The sequence below is a fragment of the Lycium barbarum genome, chromosome 2 (genome assembly GCF_019175385.1).
Source record: "Lycium barbarum isolate Lr01 chromosome 2, ASM1917538v2, whole genome shotgun sequence".
Taxonomy (NCBI): domain Eukaryota; kingdom Viridiplantae; phylum Streptophyta; class Magnoliopsida; order Solanales; family Solanaceae; genus Lycium; species Lycium barbarum.
In genome coordinates this window covers 145,304,258-145,329,804 of record NC_083338.1, presented here as the reverse complement: position 1 = coordinate 145,329,804, position 25,547 = coordinate 145,304,258, and the positions used below count along the sequence as shown (strand labels likewise).

Here is a 25,547-nt window from a genome sequence, read left to right as displayed (position 1 = left end):
CGACGAGTCAAGAACATTCACATTCAGAAGATGAAGGTAGTGGAGATGTGGATGCTCGGATGGATGTGTGGTCGTACTAGGTGAGATATGATTAGAAATGAAGATATACAGGAAAAGGTCGAAATGGTCTCCATGGACAAGATGAGGGAAGTGAGACTGAAATGGTTCAAGCATGCGAAGATGCGCCAGTTAGGAGATGTGAGAGATTGGCGGTCGTAGAAGTTAGGAGAGGTAGAGGTAGGCCGAAAAAAAACAGAGGAGGTGATTATACAAGATATAGTAGGGGTGGGCACGGTACGGTATATACCGATTACCATACCGAAACTGAAATTTTTGATACCGCGGTTTTAGTGTTATGGTATTTGGTATGCATTTTTGAAAAGTTGGGTATTTGGTACGGTATTCGGTATTGATAAAAAAAAAACCGAAATACCGAATACCATACCGAAGTATCCCATATATATATAATATAATACTAACAAATATATAATTAGTATTAGTACAAATTAATTGTCTAGACGTTGGAATTTCCTGTACTTTATTTTGAATATTTTTACATGTGTAAGATGTTAGTATGATATAATTTATTGAAATGCCCTTTTTGTGTATCGAAGTATATATATATATATATATATTGATTGAAATGCCCTTTTTGTGTAATTGATTAACGAAGGGCATTGCTTGTACTTTCTTTTGAATATTTTTACACGCGTAAGGTGTTAGTATAATATAATTGAGACGTTTCTTGAATAGCCGAAGTCATAATTCTTTATTATATGTATATATGTAAGTCGTAGTCGAATAAACTATGGTTACCGAATTACCGTACCGCAAAATACCGAAATCAAACTTAAAAATATCGAACCATACTAAATTAATTTGGTATGGTAATGGTATAGAATTTTTAAATACCAAAAATCGAAATTACCGAACCGAATTTTCAAATACCGTACCATGCCCACCCTCAGAATATGGCACTGCTCCAGCTGACTGAGGAACCTTAGAGAGGAAGATTTGGAGATCAAGAATTAGGATAGAAGGTTAGTAGTTAGTTAAGTTTTGTCATGTTGTGTGTGAGAGAGGTGGGGGGCTAGCCTTTCCAGCTCCTCTTCTCCTTTTCTTGGTTGTATTATTTTGGTGTTGCGTAGATCAATATTACTATGTTGCGTCATTTGTTTTGTATCTTGATATTTTACTGTCTTATTTTTCTCGCAATCCTACATTGACTACATTTCTTTTGAGCCGAGGGTTTATCGGAAGCAACTTCTCTATCCCGCAAAAGTAGAGGTAAGGTTTGCACGTCTTACCCTTTCTAGACCCCACTTGTAGGATTATACTAGGTATGTTGTTGTTGTTGATTTTGAAATTCTCAAAACAATGTTTACACATTTAGAAAATTGTTAAAAAGTATTTACTAAAAGTACTTAAAACAAATAGTTTGTCTTTGTAATTATATAGTAAAAGCTATTTGAAGTCTTAGATAGTGATGTGGTTATATAAAACATGACAAGTAAGCTGTTGTTATGTTAGAAAAGAGGGAAAAGGAACAATGTAAGAGTCTAAAGTTAAAGAAAAGAGGAAGAAAAAAAACTATATATATTTTTACTCAAGGGAATGTGAGGAATAATATCTAAACATAAGTATAAATCTGGACAAATTATCTTATTTGATAATTAGTTTTAGCAAAATTTTATAACTTCCACCGGCGATAGAAATGGTAGTATGTGATTTATTTATATAGTATGTTTTTTCAAAATTTTCATCATTACTCTTAATTCTAATCAAGTTGTACTTGGAATATTTTCTTTAATTTGAATTTGTCATTTCAGTTTTGGATATTGGTTATAGACATTTAATTTCCCATATAATGCTCTTAATTATTTAGGTTTTTTTCTAAATTACTATTGTTTCAGCATTTTCATAATTACTCTCAACTCTCATGAATCTGTACTTTGAAATATTTTCTTTAATTTGAACTTGCCCATTTTAGTTTATATGCACTGGTTATAGGCCATTCAATTTCTCTTGAATTCAAACTCGTTTTCTTTTCATGCTAATACCTCCCCCGTCTCATAAGAAAAGTAGGATTCCAAACGCGACCTAATTTTAGGCATTGATTTTTTTTTATTTTTATTTTTTTTGAAAAAATCTCTACACAGAAATCACAAAAAAAAATAAAAAAAATTACTCAAGTCAATACTTGTTATAGTCATTGAAGAAAAAGCACTTAGAGGTCATTTGGTTAGCAGACTAAATGATAACGAAGTTATAGTCCTGAAATTATAATTTTCGGACTACTTTATTCTCTTGGATAGGTGGAATAAAATAATCCCAAATTTGATGGGATATATTAAGTTTGAGATTAAATTTGCGCTGTGTTGGTTGACGGTATAAATTTATCCCGAAATAAATATACACCATCAACTAAACATACTTAAATTTAATCACTAATTTAATCCTCAAATATCCAACTTATTACCAAACGAGTTAAAGAGTGGCATGATGTTCAAAGTTACATAAACACATATGCTTAATTAGCGGGTCCCACTATGAAATGTAAAAGTGTGTACTTACCCATCGCTGTAAGGCTCTAATAGATTTTCTATACGAAAATGTCTTCTTCTTGTACAACTTTGATCAATTCTTATATTTTCCATGTTTTTTCCATTTTCAATTTTGGATACTGACTCATACTGTACCATTTATTTCCCTTGGAATTTCCAGTAAATAAAAGTTACTTATGCCTCTTTTGGTGGTGGGCCTGATACTATACATTCCCCCTTCTATATTCTGGTAAACGCAATTACAAGTATTTTATTTTTGGCAACTATGCTTGATGCTAATTATCCACTCAAATGATCAAGATTTGGTAATTTCCGTCAATAATATAAGATTGGCTTCCATCTTTTCAAATGCTGTTTACTTACTTGGGTGGTCTGCTTGGACCAATAAAAACAATTCGTAGTACCCTAGTGTACACCAAACTAATTAATTTACTGTATATTTCTTTTTAAAAAAATTAGCTCAATTTTAATTACGTAATACGTATTTTCAATTTACTTTGTGATTTTTAATATTAACTTATTTAATTTGGTAAATAAAAGATGTTGATTATGTTTGACTGGAGTTTATCGTTTCAAATTAATGATACTCAAATAAATTATGTGATAATTCTGTACTTTTTGATATCAAAGTCAATGTGAAATAACAACTTCCAATATATATATATATATATATATAAAAGAGCGTCGAAAATAACAAAATGATCTTCATTTTAAGTTAACTATTAACACTTGATTTGAGATAATTAAAAATTAAATAGTATTGAGTAAAATTAGTATTGATTCAAGATAAAATCTAGAATCTAGAATTATTAAATTTATTTTGATTTTTCATTACTCTAACTTTTCTTTTTACGCATGATAATAAGAGAAAATTAGAATATGTAAAGTAATGCAATGTATATAGGTCACGTCTAACAAGGAAGCACTTGCAATTTATGCTCATTCTTTCACCACTAATTATGGGATAGAAAACTTATCCAATTAAAAATCAGAAACACATTTTAAATTATAGTCATATGTTTAAATTTCAATACAATGAACCAAATTTCTGAAAACTACGAATAATGCAGTGATCATCATACACTACTGACAATGATCGTAATTTGGGAAGGGCCAGAAAAAGATAAAAAGTAATGTGAAATGTCTAATAAAGCGGCAATATTGCAAGTGTTAAATGGTCCAAAGTCCAAACAACTTTTAATTGCTGCCTGTGAGCACCTTAGACATGGCATCTAGTTTTAAGTGCGCCTATAATTATTATATTATTCTTTATTTTTCAAATGTTGGTTTGGCTTTTGACATTGTTATTGAGGCAGAAAAAAAAAAGGATTTGGGATTTGATGGTTTAGGTCTTGGAGAACAAGCATCCAATCTCTTTTCCATATATTTGAACAACCATTGCGTAATGGCTGATTGAAAAAATATGTACTAAAATAATTAACAAAAGAAGATAATGATTCCAATAAGCTACAAATCAGTCATTATTATTTTTATTGAATTTTTCCATGCTATGTGAGGTCAGATATGGTTTGGCAGAGGAAAACCAAACCGAGTGCGATTCTTTTTCTTCTAGTTAATTTTCTATTTGGAAAAGTTGAAACTAGTTGATGTTGGCATCTTATAATTATTTTTTTCACCTAGTCACAACCCAACTAGCTCCCTATCTAGCATAGGTGGCGTTTGAATATGTTTTTGATTTAATTTCTGAAAAACTAAATTGTGGAATAAAGTTCCGTAGTTGAGTAACCTTTAGAGGAATATTTGGAAAATAATACTATTATTTGAGAAAACAAATTACATAAAGTTGGATGGTGATGATTTTCACACGCAAAATGCTCTCCTTTGACCAATATTTTAACTTTTCAGTAAGGCAATAAGATTGCCTCTTGATAGAATTTCTCTAAGAGGAAGGATTTGAAAGTCTTATCTTGTTAATTATATCATATATTCCCTTCGTCCCAAAATAAATCTTGATTTTTTTATTTCGAGAGTCAATTTAACTAATATTTTTTTTTTAAATAAATTAGATTATAATAATTTAATATTTTAAAATCAATATTTAAATAATCAAAAACTATAGAAAAGGTATTATAAACTACAATTTTTTTCTTATTAATATGATAAGAAAACATATTTTAAAATATTGGTCAAAATTCACATAGATTGAATGTCGAGAAACAAAAACGATAGATAATTTGGGACCAGGGGCGGATCTACAATGTTGGGTGTGGGTTCTCGGGAACTATAACTTTTGTTGAGATTGTATATTTATATGAAAAAAATCGTTAAAGTGATATACAATTCCTCGCGGAACCCCCTACTAAAACAAGGAGATAGCTCCGTGGCGAAGAGGAACGCAGTTTAGGATTTGCTCCGGTGTTATTAGGGGAGGGTTCAAACCTCATTGGTCTCTCCTAAGTTCTTTTTCCCTTTTTCTTTGTTTTGGTATTCTACAAAACACTGCACACTAGACCAACCAAATTAAAAAACTACACCAGCCAAATAAAACCCCACACGCATCCCAATAATTTCTCATTCTTTTACTTTAGTTTCTCTTATATTATGTTACAATTTTTTATTTTTTTATTTTTAATTTTCAATTAACCATGTCATGCCCCATCTCTTGCAAAAATATCTGTTATGTTTATGTGGTTTGTCAATTTGAATATTTATTGAATACGGTACTAGCCCTGGCGAAATGGATTAAAAAAAAAAAAAGTAACCATCTAATATAACCATATATGAGTTGGATAGGCTACTTTTTTAAAATGGATCAAATATAACTATTATCGACATTATCCACTAAAAAATGGATATTCATATTATTAATACTCATTTGTTTACTTGTTATTTTTCATGAGCTCTTGCTTTCTTGGAGTTAAAATTTATTTTAGTTTTTAACTTGTGTCTTCACCTGATTATTCCTGAAGTCATATTCATATTATCCCTCGATTAATCCATTTTTGTTCGTGCTAAATATGGGCGGATCGGATATTTTATTTATTTTTGGTTAACTCGTTTTTACCCGCACATATCTAATCCGATCCGACCCGCTCGTTTGCCACTCCTAATTATTACTGTATATGAATAAAAGGTTATTAGGAACCCACACACATTAAATCCTGGATCAGCCTCTGTATGGGACACAGGGAATACTTATCTCGTTTGACTTTGCATTAATTCTATTGTATGTAGTTAATGCAATTTTTCTTAACTGGTGAATTTTGGCGTCCATAATCACTAAGCTACAAGACGCTTGAATATGTAGTTCACCTTCCAATAATATACTTACATTGAAAACAAAATAAAATAAAAAATAGCAGTAGTTGTTAGAGTTAACTCTGTATTTCATGACAAAAAAAAAAACTCTTTATTTGATTATTAGCTCACATTAAACCATTAACTCTGACATTCTCCTTCTTTTTTAATGTCGGAAGGAGAAAAACAAATACTAGAAGGGAAGAAATGACATACTTGTCTTAACCTGCATTCGTATTACTAAAGGTAATTAATTAAAATAAATTTAATCTTAAAACTTGACTTAACTATGATAAAATAGTATAGTTTGATATAAAAAATGGATGTGGATAAATTTTTACCATTACTTTTATACTTCCTCCATCTCAAATTATTTTGTCGTGATTTCTAAAAATAATTATCTCAAATTATTTGTCGTTTTAAAAGTTCAAGTCAAAATTAATTATTTCTTTCTCAAGCTACCCTTAGACTAATTGTTCTTGAAGACTACAGACACCTCAATCATGGGGTGTTGTTCTAATTATTCAAATACCAATGAAGGGTAAAATAGCTAAAAATCCTCACAATTAATGTTTCTTAGGGGCGTATAAAAAAATCACTACGGATAATTTGAAACGAAGAGAGTATCTCACATTGGTTGAGGAAATGAACTACGTACTCTTATTATTTGCTCATATATATATACTAGTGCAATTTAGCCCGGGCTTAGCGACGTTAAAATTTTAATTTGTAGATATTTTTTCTGCTCTTGCTTCTTTGTTTTTGTAACGTTAATTTGACACTTTAAAAAGACTTCCAAAATTTCAAAGTACAAAAACGTATATGAAAGTTAGAAAACATTTTTCTTAGTTGTATTAGATTTTTTTTTTTTAAATCAAACAATAGAAAGCTCTTCTAATTTATATTTTACTTAAATCTTTTGAGATTAAAGTCTCCATTGATCCAAATTGAGCTTTTCATATGTTATATTAATTTCATTTGATTCTTTGAATTGAACCCATATTGGCTAACTTATTTTTTATCAAAAGATATTACAGTATTAGATAAGTTTTATGTTAAAAGTGTCAACATGTAAAATTTGATTAATTATTATTGTACTTCGAAGTTCATTTTTCGATTGAAACGAAAGTACTATAATTTACATTTTAAAAGTATTTAACATTAATATAAGTTTATATGTATTTATTACTTTAATTTTAAACTTAATTCTACCTTAAGTGAAATCTTTGTTAATTACTTATTTTGCCAGCATGTACAACACAAAATTACAGGAGAAAATAAAACAACTTTACTTCTAACCAGACGAATAAAAACTAAAAATAGCAAAATGATAATTAGTAAACAATATCAACAAATACTAAATAGTATTATAATAATAATATTTTAATTCAATAATTAAGCCTACATTAAGATAGAATTTGAATGACAAGATAATTCTTTACGTGTCTATAATATATTCTTAAGGAAAAATATATTTGAAAACAAGTTTAAATAATATTTCTTCAAAAGACTCAAATATATATGAGTATGCTTTGTGGGTCCACTATAATTTTTTCCATGATATCATTATTTTTAGTGGCATAAAAAAAAAGTCCCTAAAATTCTCAAAATTTACCAAAGTGTTTGAGGATTCACAAAGTCATAAAAACTTTAGTTATGGATAAAAAGATAAAATAAATTCATTTTTGGACTACAAAAAGTTGGTATTATCAAAATCCATGTGGAGTGGTCTAAAAAAATAAAAAATGAATGAAAGCAAAAAATAAAAAATGAAAATATGCAAGAAAAAGTCAATAAGAGAAGCAACATGTAAGCATCTTATTAGTGTTGTGAGGATGTGAGGACTACAAAAACTCACTATCCTCGCTTAAACCCTTTGAGTTAATTTACGAGACTAAGGTAGATTTATTAATGTTCATTTTCCTTGTTACCCTTTGGCTAGTTGGCTTGGAAGACGTGTCCGTGATTGTAACATCCCAAGGATTTTCATTCTTTTTTAAATGACCTCATCTTTCATAATCTCACATTAATCATGTGCTAACCATAGGACATTTCTTGGAGTTGTTTGTGTAAAGACAATAAAATGTTCAAACACAAGAAACCCGTCACCAGTTGTCCTTATCTTTTGCAAGGTTCAAGAATAAATTGATGGGAAACAGAAGAAAGAGAAAAAGCTTGGAAATTGAGAAAAGGAAATTCAAAGGAAATCAGCATATTAGAGGGTACTATTAATATGAACACGTACAAGATGGGGTCAATAAAAGAAGGGTTATCTTATTAATCTATCCTTTCAATTTGCTCGTATCGTAACAATGATCAAGAGTGTTTCCACTTCCTTTTTATTCTATAAAATCCACCACTATATTTTATAATAGAAATTACTATTTTGATGAACAAAAATGACAAACCTCAACAATTTAGATAAATGGCCTCGATTCCTTTTTTTACTTGTCAAGTATATTGAAGTTGTATATGAAAATGAAAATAAATTTAAAGTTTTGTGAGTAAAAACTTGAAAACTCTTAAAACATGTTTTTCAAACTCAATATTTCAAATTTGAGGTAGAAAAAATGGGCTAATTTGATAACCTAACGGGTTATTTAAGATAATCTCCAAATATTTATTTTTTTCAAAATTTGAAACCAAAACCTATAGCAAAATGGGGGCTAAAAATTAAATTTCTCATTTTCTTGCCCGCTTTAACAAATTGAGATAGAGTTATGTAGTTTTTTTCTTCAATTTGGTTCTTTCGTTAAGTAACCATTTTCCAAATTAGTTGGAGTACTAGTAGTCAAATTTAGATGCCAAAATATCATTAATAAAAATAATTTAGTAAAATAATCACTTAATTAATTCTTAAGTAGAGTGCAGAATACAAGCAAGAAAAGTAAAAAGAACAGAAGGAGTACTGAGCGCCCGTTTGGACATGATTTGTGTCACACCCCTTTTTAACCCGGAGTCAATTTTAGGAGGTATGACGTATTGGTGATTCCTATTTATTGTTTATTTATTTTAAGGAGTCGCCACCTAATTAATTTAACGGTGAATTAGGACACCTAGAGATTAACTAAGGTAAAGCTAAAACTAAACCTCCGTTAATGGTCTGCTTAACCAGTGTGATTCTAGGTAAGGGCTCTATATTATCCTAAAGGGAAGGAGTTAGGCATCCTTTAGAATCCGTTAACTTACGGTTATCCGACCAAACTTAGGTTAATTAGTTAGACTAAACGCGAATATGATATTAAGAAAATATTATATAAATTATTGCTAAGGCTTAAAAAAAGATAAAAAATGTAATAATGTTATTTAAAATAATACTTATAGATATTGATAAGGCTTTAAAGGAGAAATATTAGCTAGAATAAGATTGATAGAAAAAGATGATAATTTACATAGAAAGGAAATTTCAAATGCCGCTTAGCAAAAGAAGATTTGAAAGGCTAAATAACACTTAAAGATATGTTGATATGATCTTTAAATACTAATACTATTTTTTAAAATAAAACTTGTAAAAAATAGTTTGCATATGAGTAATAGTTTTTAATAGAAGACTTCGCAAATTTGAACTTTGACTAAAATAGTATGATGTGAATATGACTATGTAGAAAATCTAGACTATTTTTCCAATGGGAAACAAAAGGAAATGAGTTTTCTTTTTCTTTTAATTATCTTTTATTGACTATGCTTAATTAAATGCAAGATTGATTCAAACTGAACATTTATTTATGAATGTACTAGAGTTTATATTTGAGTATTAACAACGTTTTGAAATGTTTGTGACAAAAGTATGATTCCTTTTACTTAGAATATATATAGTCATACCATTTTGCAAATAAATCATTCCCAAAGGAAAAATATTAGACATTTAACGTGAAAAGGAAGAGAAATAAACTAATGGAATGAATTATTAGTCTTTCTTAAACTAAATTACCCATTGCTAAACTAAGCCCCACTAATACCCTAAAGCCCATCTAAGTTAAGAGAATAAAACAGGATAAAGGATCAGTTGCATAAATACAAGTTAAATGCACGAGAAAAATAAAATAAAAGAGGCCAACAATATCAAATGGGCCAGCCCATTCGAGACTGCTGCTGCTATTTCATTTGGGCTTTGACCCAGAATTTCACTTTCATTTATTTGGCTGTGAGTAGGCCTGATAGGAAACGACCCCGGGGATTAAGCTGGGCTTTTGGCCCAACACCGAATGCGGAAGAAGGAGACAAGTCCCTCGGATTCGTATGCGATGACCATGCAAAATATGAGAGGGAAAAGAATTAGTATACACTCAATGAATAAGACAAAATATAAACTCAAAACTAGATCAGTAAATGATACATAATATTTATATTTTAAATATACTTCATGTATACACAGGTATATATGACTTTACTGCTTCAACAACATTAGAGCGTTTATATCCTAATAATGTACGCAATTTTGTCCAACTGTGCAGTGGACATCGCAAGAACAACTATATAATATACCAAGGCAAATGGCAACTACACAATAATAGCAATTAACTTCACAAAAAGTACCTAATACAACATATACCGAAGTGAAGGAATCTGCCCAGCAGTGGCAGTGAACTTAAAAAATAAGCATGCTTGTACATATGAGATAGCATATGATATTCAGTGTACTTTGGGGTACTTAAAAAAGGTATATAAGAACATATGACCCTGGTATACATGGGTGTACACTAAGATTTGTATATCATGTATTTGTGAGGTAATTGAGGCATATACATAATCAAGTAAAAACACAATATGCTGCAGTATACAATATAGCCAGACTTGAACTGACTACATTCATGGTATTTAAACATACACTAGACTCAACTAAGGCATACTTGCAACATTTAGAATTCATGCAGATTCTAACCAAGCATATGAACATATTCACGTAGACATGGGATCTAACAGGCACACTGGCAACATATGGAACAGGTACTGATCTAAAGAAGGTTATTGTTATTCATATATGGCATCTGTAATCACTCTTACAAAGCTAAAATAAGGGAACCACGCCGGACAAGCAATCACCATGATGAGTTTGGACAAGGAAACCATTGGGACTTGAACATCATCTTCATAAATAGCAACTGGTTGTTTAAATCATTCCAGCAAGCCAATTCATGGTAGTCTTACTAAAATGGGTTCTTGCTGATACTGAATATTATACTTAATTGACAAATACATGAGCAGAATAGACCATTGTTAACTCAAAGGAAAGTAAACAAATGGAGGGAAGATAAGGAAAACAATATCCCAGTTAAGAAAAAAAGTACACTGCTTTAAGTGCTTGATTATTTGGAGAATTGTTTAAAACTTTCAACATGGACAAAATCACAATCAACTGTTGTCTCACTACCAATATTTAGAAAGGGATGTGTTGGGTCTTAGGGTTGGTAATTAACAATAGCAGAACTAAAACAAGCCTGGCATGACTCAAACCATTATGAACTGAAACCAGTTGAAGAATGGCATGCACATAGATAAAGCTAGCAAACGAAATCGTTCTGCGCAATAATGTCATTTCTATCTCAAACATTGTGCTATACATGATGAGGATCAAGTGAAGCAATATGATCATTAATAGATGAGAACATCATTTGGTACATTTGACAAATAATCGAAGGAAAACCACTACTTTGAAAATATGATGATATTTATGATCTCAAGTCTCAGATTGAATTAGAGAGCATGTTTCGACTGTTTAATCAACACTATTAATAAGGAAAATTAAGCAAGCATGTCTACAACTTCTATATTAATAAGCTTGAAAACTGAAAATTTTGAAATTCTTTTCTAGGGAACTTGTTCAGACAAGAAATGGAGTCAAAGCAGAGGATCATTAAACCTTAACTATTCCCGATCTAGATGACTCAAATCTTGCTTTACACAAATATTTAAGCATACAGGGTACGGCTGCCATTTAACACATCATATGTCATTATTAATTTATCTATTCATCTTTGTATGAATTCACGTGAAACACATAAATACTAATATATATAAAAAAAATTGAAATTGCTGAAACTAAACCAAGACATAAACAGACAGATTTTTGTTAGTCACTGAACTGGGAACTAAACCAAATTAAAACATGAACATCTAGACATTTTTTCATTAGACTGAAATTAAACCAACCAAAACAGGAACACGCATAATGCTACTAAGCCATTATACTGAAATTAAACTAATTGAGACAACAAAACATATATGAACACATAACACTTATTAACTACCGGACTGAAATTAATTAACTGAAGAAAGTTGTTCACATACTTAAATAGACTAAACTAAATTTATCATATATGAAATATGTTCAACCACACAAACAGACCCACACAGAAAACGTGCAAACAGACTTATCTACCAAACTAAATTGACTTAACTACACTAACACACTTTAATCCTAGAATAACAACTAAAATAACGCAAGCAACGAAAGGATGCAAAATGGAATAGAGAATTACTTGCTTCGGGTGCAGCGAATAGGGTGCGGGGCTTCAGATCTACCTTCGAAACTACCAAATCTGAGCTCGCGAGGCTCAGATTCCCAACACCAACAGAATCAAATAAAAAAAAATATGTTTGACGTATCTTTTGACTCGATTATTACAACGAACTACAAATTGATATTTGGGAAATTCTGTGCGTCTGAAGACTGGTATTTTTCAGAAGGGTTTCAGGTGATAACAAAAAAAAAACTTATTTTGTAGGGGGTTTGGGGGGTTCAAGAACTGTGTCTTCTCCCCCTTTCTGCGATTCTAACCCTGCTATTTATGGGGATTTGGGGGGTTCTTTTGTGTTGAAGAAAAAACAGGGGGAGAGGAGCGGGGGAAAAAGGAAGAGGAGCGTGGTGGGGTAGCGGTGTAGGGGTCGTCGGCGAGGTGGGGACGAGGTGATGAAAAGGAGCGGCGGTGGTGGGGTAAAGGGAACGGCGGGGTGGGGGATGGAGATGATGAAGATGATGAAGATGATGAATGAGAAGAGAGAAAGAGGAAGGGAGCGGCGGAGGAAAAAAAAATGAAGGGGAACCCTTTTAGGGTTTCCCTTATTTCGTCTGAAAATGGGTCGGACCCAGTCCATAAATGGACTGGGTTGATTTTTTAGACCGGATATTAAAAGAATGGGTTAGTGAATTAAACATGGATTGATCAAAAATTGAGATAAGAAATATGGTTTAGTCTAAAAAAAACATTAGGAATTAATCGGACTTTGATTTGGGGTCCGGTAAGTCAAAATACGGACCGAGTGCAAGAAATAGTTTGGCTTCTAAATTTGAATAAGAGACCTATTTAAATAACTTGTGTTAAAATATTGCTCAACATGAAATATGCAAACATTAATGCTCAGATAAAAATGGCGTCGTAATAGTCGTGCAATAATATTTCAAAAATCCACAGTAAGATAAATACTATTATTTAATTATGCAAAGATAAATGTGATGCGTGTGCGTAAGCTGGTAAAGTACTGAAATGATAAAAATTGTGAACTGTAATAATAATAATAATAATAATAATAATAATAATAATAATAATAATAATAATAATAATAATAATAATAATAATAATAAGAGTAACTGCAACAGAATAATAAAGTGCCGGTATTGATGAGAAGTTGATAATTTAGTAAAAAATGACTATATATATATTTTAATTTTTTTCTAAAAATATTAGAGGCGTAAATAGGTATTTTGGAAGAGAGGCGGGACAAAATTGGGTGTCAACAATTTGAAATCAAGTTGTTTTGAAGTTTAAATTTTGATTTGAACCTGCAATTTAGATTTCTTAAGTTTGTATTTTTTTTCATAAACATGAAAACTCCACAATTTGTTAAAACTATCAAAACTTCCACAATTCTTATACTATCTTACTAGCTTAGCAAACCATAATTCATAACAAGTATAATATGGTACCAGAAGGCCTTTCTAAAACATGCAACATTTATTGATCGAACTTTACTTCAATAAAAAAGAAAAATTGAACACGAATTATAGTGTAACTACTCTGTAATATAATCCTCCCACATAGTACGAACAATCTGTTCACGTCGAGCATGCATTTCCCGATCGGAGTAAATATAAATATGGTTGGTAAGAGTAATATATGGTTGGTAATTATTCTTATGGATTTTTTTTTTGTACAAAATATAAACTTATGAGTCAAGTTTTACATTTAAAAAAAAATAAATTAAATCACAATTTGGAATTCCACATCCTACTTTTTGGAATTTAGGGTTTGAAGTCATGATTTGAAGTTGAAATTAAAATTTTGTGCAGACTTCATAATCTGATGATTTGAAATCAAAATATGAGATAATTCAATGGCCAAATGCCTACTAAGATTAGCGTGTACTGTTGAAGTTTATACTTGAACTGTATCCAGTTAGTGCAAGTATGGGATTTATAAAACTTCTAATTTGTCTTAGAAGACAAGATAATTATCATGGCTGAAACTAAATGAACATGTCAAACATGGGGTAGACAAAGGACAATTTTGGAGTGTAAAAAATATTGGACAGAGGGAGGGGGTGACAAAAACCTAGCTAGGACCAATAATGTACTGCAGCTACCAAACCGCAGATAATATGTCCCTTTGAACACTTCGATTTAGAATTATTATTATGAACATTAAAGAGAGCAACTCTCTTCTGTGCAAAGCGTGAAAAGAGTAATTTTTGTACCAACCTTCAGTAGCATAGAATCTTTAATTCATTACTACACTTGCCCCCACCAAACAGCAAACAAATTTGTACACAAACACCAATGAATTATTGCACAAAGTGACACAAAAGAAGAAGAAAAAGGAGGACGAAAAGAGATGTGAATATGTATAATTTTCCATGATTTTTACATCAACTTTTGGGTGAAAAAGGCAGATGCTACAATAGGCGTATCTGTTTAGATTCATATCCACTCAATCAACGAATTAGGGAGAAAATAATAAAAATGGTCCCCTACGTTTGTGGATGAGTTTAAAATAGTGCCTTAAATATACTGTAGCAATTTAGTCTTTTAAGTTGTTGAAAGTGAGTGCTTTTATTTCCGTTAAGTATTTTTAGAAATTTTGTCGGTTAGATTGAGGGGATTTGTGAAAATGAAATTTAACCAGAAACACAAGGAAAGTCCCATCAAATCTTAGAAACTATAACGCGAAAACTGCACAAGACAACAAAAATAGCAGAAGTTGTTCCTCAAAAAATTGCGTCAAACTCTAGAAATAGAATAGCGAAAACCATGAAACCTTCATCTTCAAGGGTGAGGTCTCGCTAAATCCTTTCTCTTTGTTTTTTCCCCACAGTTCCCATAAAATCCAACATATAAAATTTGTTAAACATTTGACGGGGATTCAAAGTGCTCAGTTTTGGCAAATGTAGATCAAAATTGCTCAGGAGTATACTTAAGGGGCTACTCTGAACCTATTCTCAGACATAACCGGCCTTAAAGTTACGAATCCACCAAACCCATCAATTTTGGCTCAACCCTGTGTTTGCATTAAAAAATTATTAATATGTATAACTATTCATTTTTGAACCCCTAAGCAAAAATAATTGTTATTCAAATGCCATAAACTAAAAATCCTGGCTCATTTTTATTATTTCTCACAAATTGAGCAATGTTATGATTCATCGTAGCTCGACAATTTCGTGTAATATGAAACATTTTATAAAATTCATACCACTGGTAATAACATCATGAAGATTTGTCAAAGATGCAAATGTTAAGGATGCAATTTCGTCGATTTTCCCACTGTGCAACAGCCAGTGTCTTCCCAATATTTTCGTTTTTTTTTTTTTTTTTTTTAATTGTTTTAATTAATTTATTTATTTTTATACGTATCTCCCCCCAAAAGGCCCTCATAATATTTAAGAGCCAACTCTTGGAATAATACTGTAGTCATAAAAGCAAGAAAGAAGTATAGAAGACTACAGCTTGTAAAGAATGAATCTAAAAGCGAATTATCCTTCTTATTGAGTTCTACTTTGGGGTTGGATGATATTTACTCATCATTAATGTGTATCTATCTCTACCACAGATAACTGTTGGCTGATCAAAGCTAAAACATAAGAGATCTTTTGTCATTACATTTGACAATGGACAACCCAACAATCGTGTCTACTTGTACCTCCATTAATAGCATGGTGCACTGCAAATGTGAGGTGGCCTTTCTTGAAAAGTGAGTGGAGGATAATCAGAAATATGTAGAACCAACACCTGCACTGTTCTGTGAGTCTAGCATTATCAATACAATAGAATACTTACTTAGTGGTAATTGTCTTCTGTGAGAGAAAATTAACAAAATTTTAGCCTGTGACTCCATATGCTCCAAAATTAGAGAGCAAAGTGGTCAAGTGGAGTGTGCAACACTGCACATTACTAATGTGTCATGTAGCAAAATGCTTTAAACATTCAGACCCTACAAACGAAGAAAACAAAGGAAAGCAGTTTTAGGGTACTACGTGAGAGAAAGTGCGATGCTTCATTGATGAACAACCCCCAATCAATTACATATTTCCCTCTCAATAAAACACCATTATTGAGTATATATAAGGCTGCATGCTTAAAGCATACTCTGCTAAAAGCAGAAGCATGCATCAATAGATTCAAGACTATAATTCAAAGCCATCTTAAGGAAGAATAAAACACCCCAAGAGCTGTCTATAGGCACTGGTATATTTTGTAAAAGACGACATCCGAAGGTGATATGTCTCTTAGGCACAGCTCTACACAATTGTTGTCTCGATCAAAATTCTATGCCACAGATGGTTCATGTGCTAAAGCATTGCTAAGAATCCAAATTATCTATGCACACTTCTCATTACCACCTCAGCTATGGGATTTGTTCCTAAACTTTTCAGTGTAAAATGAGTGATGTCAGGCAGCTTAAAGGAGGAACTCTTAAGTATAATCCCAGCATTCATATTTTGGGTAATTTGGATTTAAAAGATCAGCAAACAATACAAATAATACTCCATAACTATTTCAGAACTCACATCTAAATTTTGAATCTGCCAATTTGTCTATTAAGCTTTTACACTATAGGTCTGTAAACTACGCCTGCATTGTGTTCTGTTCGCGATTTTCATATGCAAAAGTTTAAAAATTGTTATATTAAAACTCGTCCACTGATGTTTCTCAAATCCAAAGAATGGTGTCATCTAGTCAATCCTGAAGAGGTCTATTTCCAAAATTTACTCAAGTGCTACATCGAAGGAAATTATTCACAAAGTATAATGTGCGTAGTAAGGGGAAGATGTTCTTTTATTTCAGAACAGAAAAACTCTGGTTTAAGATAAACAAAAGCCTTCAAGTACATATATAACACACTCACAAACTATGTTCACAATTCTGAACTTTTGTTTTTTGCATAGCCTTCTGATTTCATTCTTTAATTGATTTTTCACTTTGAAAGTTGTTTCATAAGAGCCACATGACACGTTAACCACATTTTGCTGCCGATTAAAGGACCATTAGGATACAATAATTGAGGACAAAAACAGAGATGATGATAAACGATTTACTGATATGTTTACATCTTTCTCCGTCCGGTTTCCCCAGGACCATTACTAATACTAGTTCCTCTGCATTAGTAGTATTAAATAGAGTACAATAACAACAGTTTCAAGCTTCACCAACTACAGTCAGTACATAGGAAAAGACCCTAGAGTACATATATTTACAATACCAAAGTACTTAATATAAAAGAGAATCAGCAGATTCTCATAATACCATCTCGTACTCAGATTTGCTAAAAACAGACTTATCTGGAACTGGACCTTGAACTTTTACATTCTCCTCAAGCTACTCCTAAGCTCAATTGCTAGATATTCCAACACTTGTGAAGCAGAAGAGGCAATGTTGAGATTTTCTCTTACCCCAGAAAGTTCGCCAAAACGTAACCTTAACCATGCTGCCATCCATCTACTCTTTCACTATATCAGCAACAGCATTGTCTATCAAGGAGCCAAAGATGCCGATCTGCAGCACAAATCAAATAGGAATGTACGCTTTTCTCCCCATTGACAAGTGCATCGAAAATAACTAAAAAGATACAAAATAATGTTAAATACCTTGAAGCAAGAAAAGTAGTGTACTGACAACATTTTTATGACGGTGGTTGTTGTTGGTGTTCAGACAGCTTGTGCGCATTTCGACTATTCCACCAAGCACCTGCTACCTTCCTCCAGCAATGCTGTCCTTACCTATTTGTCACCTCTAACTGACATTGTCACATCCTATGTCTTGGAGCTACTTGATAACACTTCACCGTCCAACTTGTTTGGTATTATGATACACTTCTTGTTGCTGCTGTTAACTTTTTACCATATACAAGATATCCATCCATGTTGTTGCTGCTGCTGTTAACTTTTCACCATATAGAATACAAGATATCCATTCATGTTGTTGTTGCTGCTGTTAACTTTTCACCATATAGAATACGAGATATCCATTCATGTTGTTGCTGCGGCTAACTTTTCACCATATACAAGATAACGAACCATATACGAGATATCCATCCATGTTATTGCCATAGCTGTTGTTGCTATTGTTATTAACTCTTCACCACATACAAGATATCATCCATAGACGAGATATCCATCCATGTTATTGCTATAGCTGTTGTTGCTTTTGTTGTTAACTCCACATTTCTTCAACTGATTCAACTCCCACTCATATAACAAGACATCCATCCAATTGTATAAGTGTAATGGGACTTTACCCAGCCAATGAATTACCTTGAGCTGATTTTGAGCAATCATGACACTGTATGAAGTGACCTGATAACTGTTATGATATCCATCCAGGTTACAATGCAACCAATTACTCACCCAGGCTAATTCTCTTGAGCTGATTTTCAGCAATCATGACACTGTATTAAGTGATTCAACTCTCACACATATACAATATATCCATCCATGCAATTTGCATAATTGTAAACTATGAACCTTACTAACCTGAACTATTATCTGAAGTAGTTTTCCAGCAATCCTGACAATGTATGAAGTGACCTCATAGTTCGAAAACTGTTGAGATATCCATCCAGGTAACAATACAATGGTAGCCATTACTCGCCCAGTCTAATAATTCTCTTGGCCGATTTTAGGATCATGACAACTGCATAAAGTGACTTCACTCTTTAAGCTACTATACAAGATATCCATCGAGGTAATTCTGCAATAATATGCTATGTTACTCGGACTCTTCAAAAATGGACACGGGTGCATGTCGGATCCTCCAAAAATAGTGCATTTTTGAAGGATCCGACACGGGTGTGGCTACATTTTTGGAGAGTCCGACCAACATAGATAATATGTCCTCATTGCTCACCCCATCTATTATCATGAGCTGATGTTCAGCAATCATGAAACTGCATGAAGTGACCTCGTGATTTGATAATAGTTATGATAACCATCAAGGTAACAAGATAACGTGAGCTATTACTCACACAGTCTAATACTATTGAGCTAATTTCCATCGATCATGATGATGGATTAGGCGACTTAACTCTTCACCCATGTACAAGATATCCTTCCAGGTAATTGTATAATTGATGTGAGCCTCATTACTCACCCCATCTACTCTCTTGAGCTGTTTTCAGAAATCATGACATTATATACATGACCTCATAAATCATAATTTGACAAATGCAAAGATATCCATCCGGAAGTACATCTATAAATGCAATCCCACTTTGACTATTATTTTAGGCATTTGATCTTTATAGATGTACTTCGTGGAAGTTTAATCATGATACAAGATTAAGAACGAAAATAGAATTAAAAATGCAAGAAAAGAAAAAGGATAGATAATTTGACACAACTTGAGACCTAATTTAGCAACCAAAGTTATAGAAAACTAAGACCTCTAAATTAAGAGCAAAAGAAACACCAAATTCCTAGGAAGACCTCAAGGGATTTGAATCCCAAGCAACCTTTCCTCTCAACAATTACACAATCCAAGGCTTCACAAGCTCTCAACACTCAAAAGAGTTTTACAATCTCGAAATATCAATAATCAAAATAATCTAAATCTTCTAAAATGAAAGAAACTACTACTTATACTAAGGCTCAAAAGAAGACAACTACACTATTACACTTTTACCCTTAATGAAGTAAGGGCCTTGTTTGGGTGTCTTCTTTTGGGAATAAAGCTTGAATTTGCAAATCTTCATAATGTACTGTATTGTACTGTATTGTATTGTACTGTGCTGTTTTGTAGATACAATGTTTGGATAGACTGTATCGTTTGCTGCTGTGTAATAACATATTTTTTGTTTGGATTGAATGTATCGTACTGTATTTTAATTGGTAAGTTTACTAAAATATCCTAAACTATAAGTTAAGTGCATGTAAATTGTGCAATAGCATAATATCAGACCATTAACAAACACTTAAAATTGAAGAAGACACGAACTCACCATTATAATTGTTGAACGAACAGAACCTCCAATTCCATTTTCCAAAGTTCAATAATTCCATAAAGTAAACCAGCATTCACATACAGGTGTATTACACAATTCTAGAGTCATGGTTTAACAAAAGCATGGGAAAGCACAGCAAATAAGCAAAATATTCTATGCAAAAAAATAAAACAAGAAAGCAAGCAAATTAATGAAATTATGGCAGCTTCCTGAACAAAAAGCAAACATATGGCAGAATGGAATAAGCAGAATGGAATTAGCTTACCTGTAACTTTGAAACTATGGAAGAGTCCTGAGCAAAAAGCAAACATATAAAATTAAAAGAAGGAAAAAGAAGTAGGGAGCAGGACAAAAAAAAAAGAAAAACGTAGAAGGAGATAAAAGAAGGAAGAAGACGGAGCAGATAAACAGAAGGAAGAAGACGTAAAAGAAAAAGAAAAACCTAGAAGACGTAGAAAAAGAAAAAGAAAAAGAAAAAGAAGTAGGGAGCCAAACCTAGAAGGAGACAGAGTTATGTAGAAGACGTAGGGTATAGAATTTTTGGGTGGAGTTAAATAATATAGTACTTTGGCTAATGAAGAACGCTAAAAGGAAAAAAAAAGAGAAGAGAATAAAGCAGGGTACAGAGGAAAATCACCCTTTATATTTACCTTTCTGTAAATGACTCCACTTGAGTAGGGAGATATCGAACTATACTCCTGCCACCTAATTCACTTGTATCTGGAGCACTACTCGGTCCAGGAATATCACAGCTATGCATAGTCCAACCAAAGTTATGTGACTGGCTACCAACTCTTACCATTGTTTCTTGTTGAAGTGTACCTCTTTGAAGCCCAATATTCATAGCGGGAAGATACGTAGTACCCCGAATATCAAACTCGTCGTCAGTGGGTGCTTCAACATTAGTAGAGTGTTCAACAGTTGCATACATGTTCAACAGAATACAAAAGTAAAAATTAATGGAGAGTGCAAGAGAGAAGTTGAGAATTCGTCAAAAATGAAGTCTACGTTGGTGAACCTCCTCTTGTATCACACCTGCATCCTGTAAATGCCATAAAAAAATAGAAGTTATTTTTGTATGATAAATTTTCTTAGCAATTACTTTGATTGTCTACGTAAAATCGGGCAACATCTCCCCTGTAACAAGGAGTTCCTCCAATACCATATACCAACATAAACAACCAAAGCAACCAAGACAAAACACCACATAACAACCACAAGTTTCCAAAAACTTTGAATTAAAAGCTAACTTGTGGCTCTAAAGTCTGTATATCCGACACAGGAATGTGTGAGGATCCAACATCAAATGCCATGGGAGACTATGCAAAATAAATAATATAGACACATAAGGTAGCCATTACATTAAACAAGATACAAGCTATTTGAGTGGTTAGAATACTCACGTCGGTAAAACTCAGTCTCCTCCCAATTGAAGAGTTCTGTCCAGTGAATGCAAGTAAAGGCCCCTCAATCATCCCATAAGAGCTGCTTGTCTGAACACCAAACTGTTGGGCCATAATTGCGAGGCTAATAGGCTCAGACGATGCGAATGCCTGAAAAGGCCCCTCACTTCTGATTACCGCTGGTGATTGAACCTCGGGAGCAGACGTCGATGAGCTGGACATAAAATCTATTATTGGGTAATATGCATCATCAGCTGCAGGCATCGTTGAGCTAGGCATATCTTGATCAAAACGAACCTCTTCCTCATCAACCAACTGGTGATCCACGGGACCTCGACCCCGTCTGTTACCTGATTGACGTCCTCTACCACGCGCCGCAGGTCTTGGTACATTAGGACGTTGATGACGAGGCACTTGCACAGTAGGCGGCTCAACATATGAAATATTAAGTAAGGACATAATTGGAAAAAGAAATTAGGTAACAATGGGATAACACCAAATCGGTTGTTACATAAAATGGGACTTTTCATTGTTACGTAACGACGGAATTTAACAATACGATACAATACATTTTAAATAACAATCAAAACAAACATTGTTTTTGTGATAACAATACAATACAATACAATGGGTAACAATGTTCCAAACAGAGTGTAAGGCTCAAAAGAAGACAACTACACTATTACACTTTTACCCTTAATGAAGTAAGGGCCTTGTTTGGGTGTCTTCTTTTGGGAATAAAGCTTGAATTTGCAAATCTTCAAGTAATAGCCACATTGCAAGTATGACCATCTTCAACCCTCTTCTCCAAACCATCCTCCCATGAACACTTGAAATCCCCGGAAAGGTGCTAGAGTGTATTCAAGTACGTCCCTCCTCATGAACAATGCTTGCATAGCTTGAAGTTCCCTCGCTTGACTCCTTGTAAAAGGTTTTGATGCCACTCGAATTGTATCAAATCATCACCAATTCAACTAAATAAACCAATTCAACTAAATAATTAAAAGTTCAACTTACTTAACATCATGATCATACGATCTGATCCTTCAACTTCTATGATCCTTCTAGAAGTTGAAGGGTCAGATCGTATGATCATGATGTTAAGTAAGTTGAACTTTTAATTATTTAGTTGAATTGGTGATGATTAAACTTCCACGAAGTACATCTATAAAGATCAAATGCCTAAAATAATAGTCAAAGTGGGATTGCATTTTGTCCACTTCAGTGATATAAACCGTCATGAACTTCATGCTAGTAACTTCCAAACATAACTTGCTTGGCTTGGGATACAGACTTGAGATTGTTATTGATTGTTACTTCCTTGTGATTCAGACTTGGGATTGTCATTGATTGTTACTTGCTGGGAATTGTTGTTTTTTGTACATTTGTACTTGCTCGGGATTGTTATTGATGCTACTTGCTCAGGATTTATTGATGCTACTTGCTCGGATTGTTGTTGATTGTACTTGCTAAATATTGTTGTTTGGATTTTTGGGAGTGTTGATTTTTTTTTTACTTTTAGCTAATGCCCGAAAGCGGGCATAGAATGTCATCCAGCTCTATAAAATCACCTTCTGAAATGGCCATCAGTTCCTGAGCAGAAAAGCCATTGAGAACTGGAGGTCCGTCACTCTCAAGACCAATCTGCTGGCATGAATTAACAACCCAAATTAATGAGGCCCATTTATATCAATAAAAGAAAAAGGAAACAACAAGCCTTACTCTAACAAGCTCACATAGTGAAAGTTTCAATTAGTTAATAAAGCAGGCAGATTTAAGGTATAGACTTCTTAAGCCTAAATTATAAGCACCAAAATGCACAATAGAAACAGTAATTCAGATTCAACAGCGACATACCAGTGTAATCCCACAAGTGGGGTCGGGGAAGGGTAGGATGTACCCAGACCTTACCCCTACCTTTTGAGGGGTAGAGAGGCTGTTTCTGATAGACAGTAACTCAGATTCCACTCCTAGAAAGAGCAACAAAACATATGGAAAGCTGAAGAAGATTACCTTCATTGATTCCACTCCAGCCCCAATTTCACTAAGAGGTTTCTTGTTTTCAAATGTCAACAAAACGAGTAGGTACATTCTAAGGATAAAATGCATATCTTGTGCACGTCAAACATTTGATGAGCATGTATTTATGTCAGTGAAGATTCAGAAGACTAAACAGCAACAACCAAGTGAAGCAACTCAGCATAAAAGGTTGGCATAACGAACGGAACAAAAAGGTAACCAAGCACCTTTACAGTACTAATCAGATAAAGCTTTCTTTTCGATATACCTGCTCGGCAACATGTTCTGTAAGTGCTTGAGCATTTAAGTCTGAAACTAATCCACTGGGTAACTTCGAGACATCATTCTCCTGGTCAATGGTATCTTCATCATGCATTTTAGAGTCGGTAACCGATGCAGCAGTTCCGTCATACTGAATACCTACATGGCGTACTGTGGCAACAGTTTCTTCACCATAGGAACTAAATACATGGCCAGACAAATTATTTTCATGACGAGATTTGATGAATACTCGGCATAGAACAAAAGATGCCTGCACACAAGTATAAGCATGAGACATCTTACATGTAGCAAATATCTCATTTGCAACAGGACAAAGACAAATGCATATAAGCAGAACCAGATGATGTTTTTGATGACTATAGAACCACAAGATACGTAGCAACAACCTTAAACACAAGGAAAATGTGGAATACAGCAAACATATAGGCTCTATCTCTACGTATCCTGATTTCAGCAATTTCTATGTCAAACTTTTTGATATGTGTATTAAACACGACCACAGATTAAAAGCAGAGAGAGAGATAGCAGAGCTACCTTATGGTCACACTCAGGATGTGTTGATTTGATAAACTCAACTAAAAACACCATCAAGACTTCAGAACATTAACACAAACCCAAAAGAGTAAGCTGTTGACACTCAGTTATCTATTTCAGCAATGAACTAAATGCTAGGGCCCTAATTCAAGAATCAACGACCACATCCCTAGACAATTTTTATCTGACTCGGAACTCCTATTCAGATAATGATTAATGCATGTAGTATAAATACAAATATGAAAATGATCTAACAAAATGTATAAAGTACCATAGGATGACCAGCTAAGGCGTACTCGTACATCAACCAATCAGTCTTCACACCACTCTTAGTACCACAATCCCTTGAATAAAAAACAAAACTTTTACGCGTACCCACCACAACTTTCCCTGCACCCTCACCCACCACATCCTTAACCCTACCTCTTTTCTTCCAATAACCACCAGTACCAGCTCTCCTCTTCAAAACCCTAGCAGCCACAAAACAAAACCAGTGCCTTTTCCGACCACCTCGTCCGTACCGAAAACAGGCAGAATCCGGTAAGTTAAACGGGTCATAATTGTAGAAATCAATTTCTTGAATCAGGTTAATTCCAAAGTCACTGCGATGATCCGATCGGTTTTTTGAAGATAAATAGTAGGAAATGAGTTGTTGATCGGAAGGGTAAAATCGGGTACCTGGAGGAAGTGAAAACGGCGTCGTATTATCTCCCATAATGGGAGAGAGAGAGAGAGAGAGAATGAGTGTTTGGAGTGCAGCAGCAATGTGGGGATATTTTATTATAGTAGAGAGGCGTGGCCATGAAGTTTGTTCAGGGCTTTTTTAGTGTCACATTGCTGTGTACGTACTCCTCATATTAATCTCACGTGCTTTACGTATGATTCTGTTTTTGCAAATATCAAGTGGCGATCCTCTCCTTGGACAAGTGTCCCCACTTCTGTATTTAAAAATGACAAGTGTCTTACTTGTGTCATTTTAATCGTCAATATGCCTTCTATAAACTGGCTTAACTAATGTCTTCATATTTTTTTTTTTTTGGCATCATGTCTTCATATGA

General features: G+C 33.2%; 1 protein-coding gene across 1 annotated transcript; it reads right to left on the bottom strand.

Moving 5' to 3' along the window:
- Window positions 1–22,158: 22,158 nt before the first annotated feature.
- On the bottom strand, window positions 22,159–25,278 carry LOC132627839 (NAC domain-containing protein 19-like). Its single transcript, XM_060343427.1, has 3 exons — window positions 24,761–25,278; window positions 23,942–24,205; window positions 22,159–23,298 (listed from the first exon to the last, which is right to left on the bottom strand). The coding sequence occupies exons 1-3, from the start codon at window positions 25,202–25,204 to the stop codon at window positions 23,173–23,175; spliced, it is 834 nt and encodes a 277-aa protein (XP_060199410.1). The 5' UTR covers window positions 25,205–25,278; the 3' UTR covers window positions 22,159–23,172.
- Window positions 25,279–25,547: the final 269 nt, after the last annotated feature.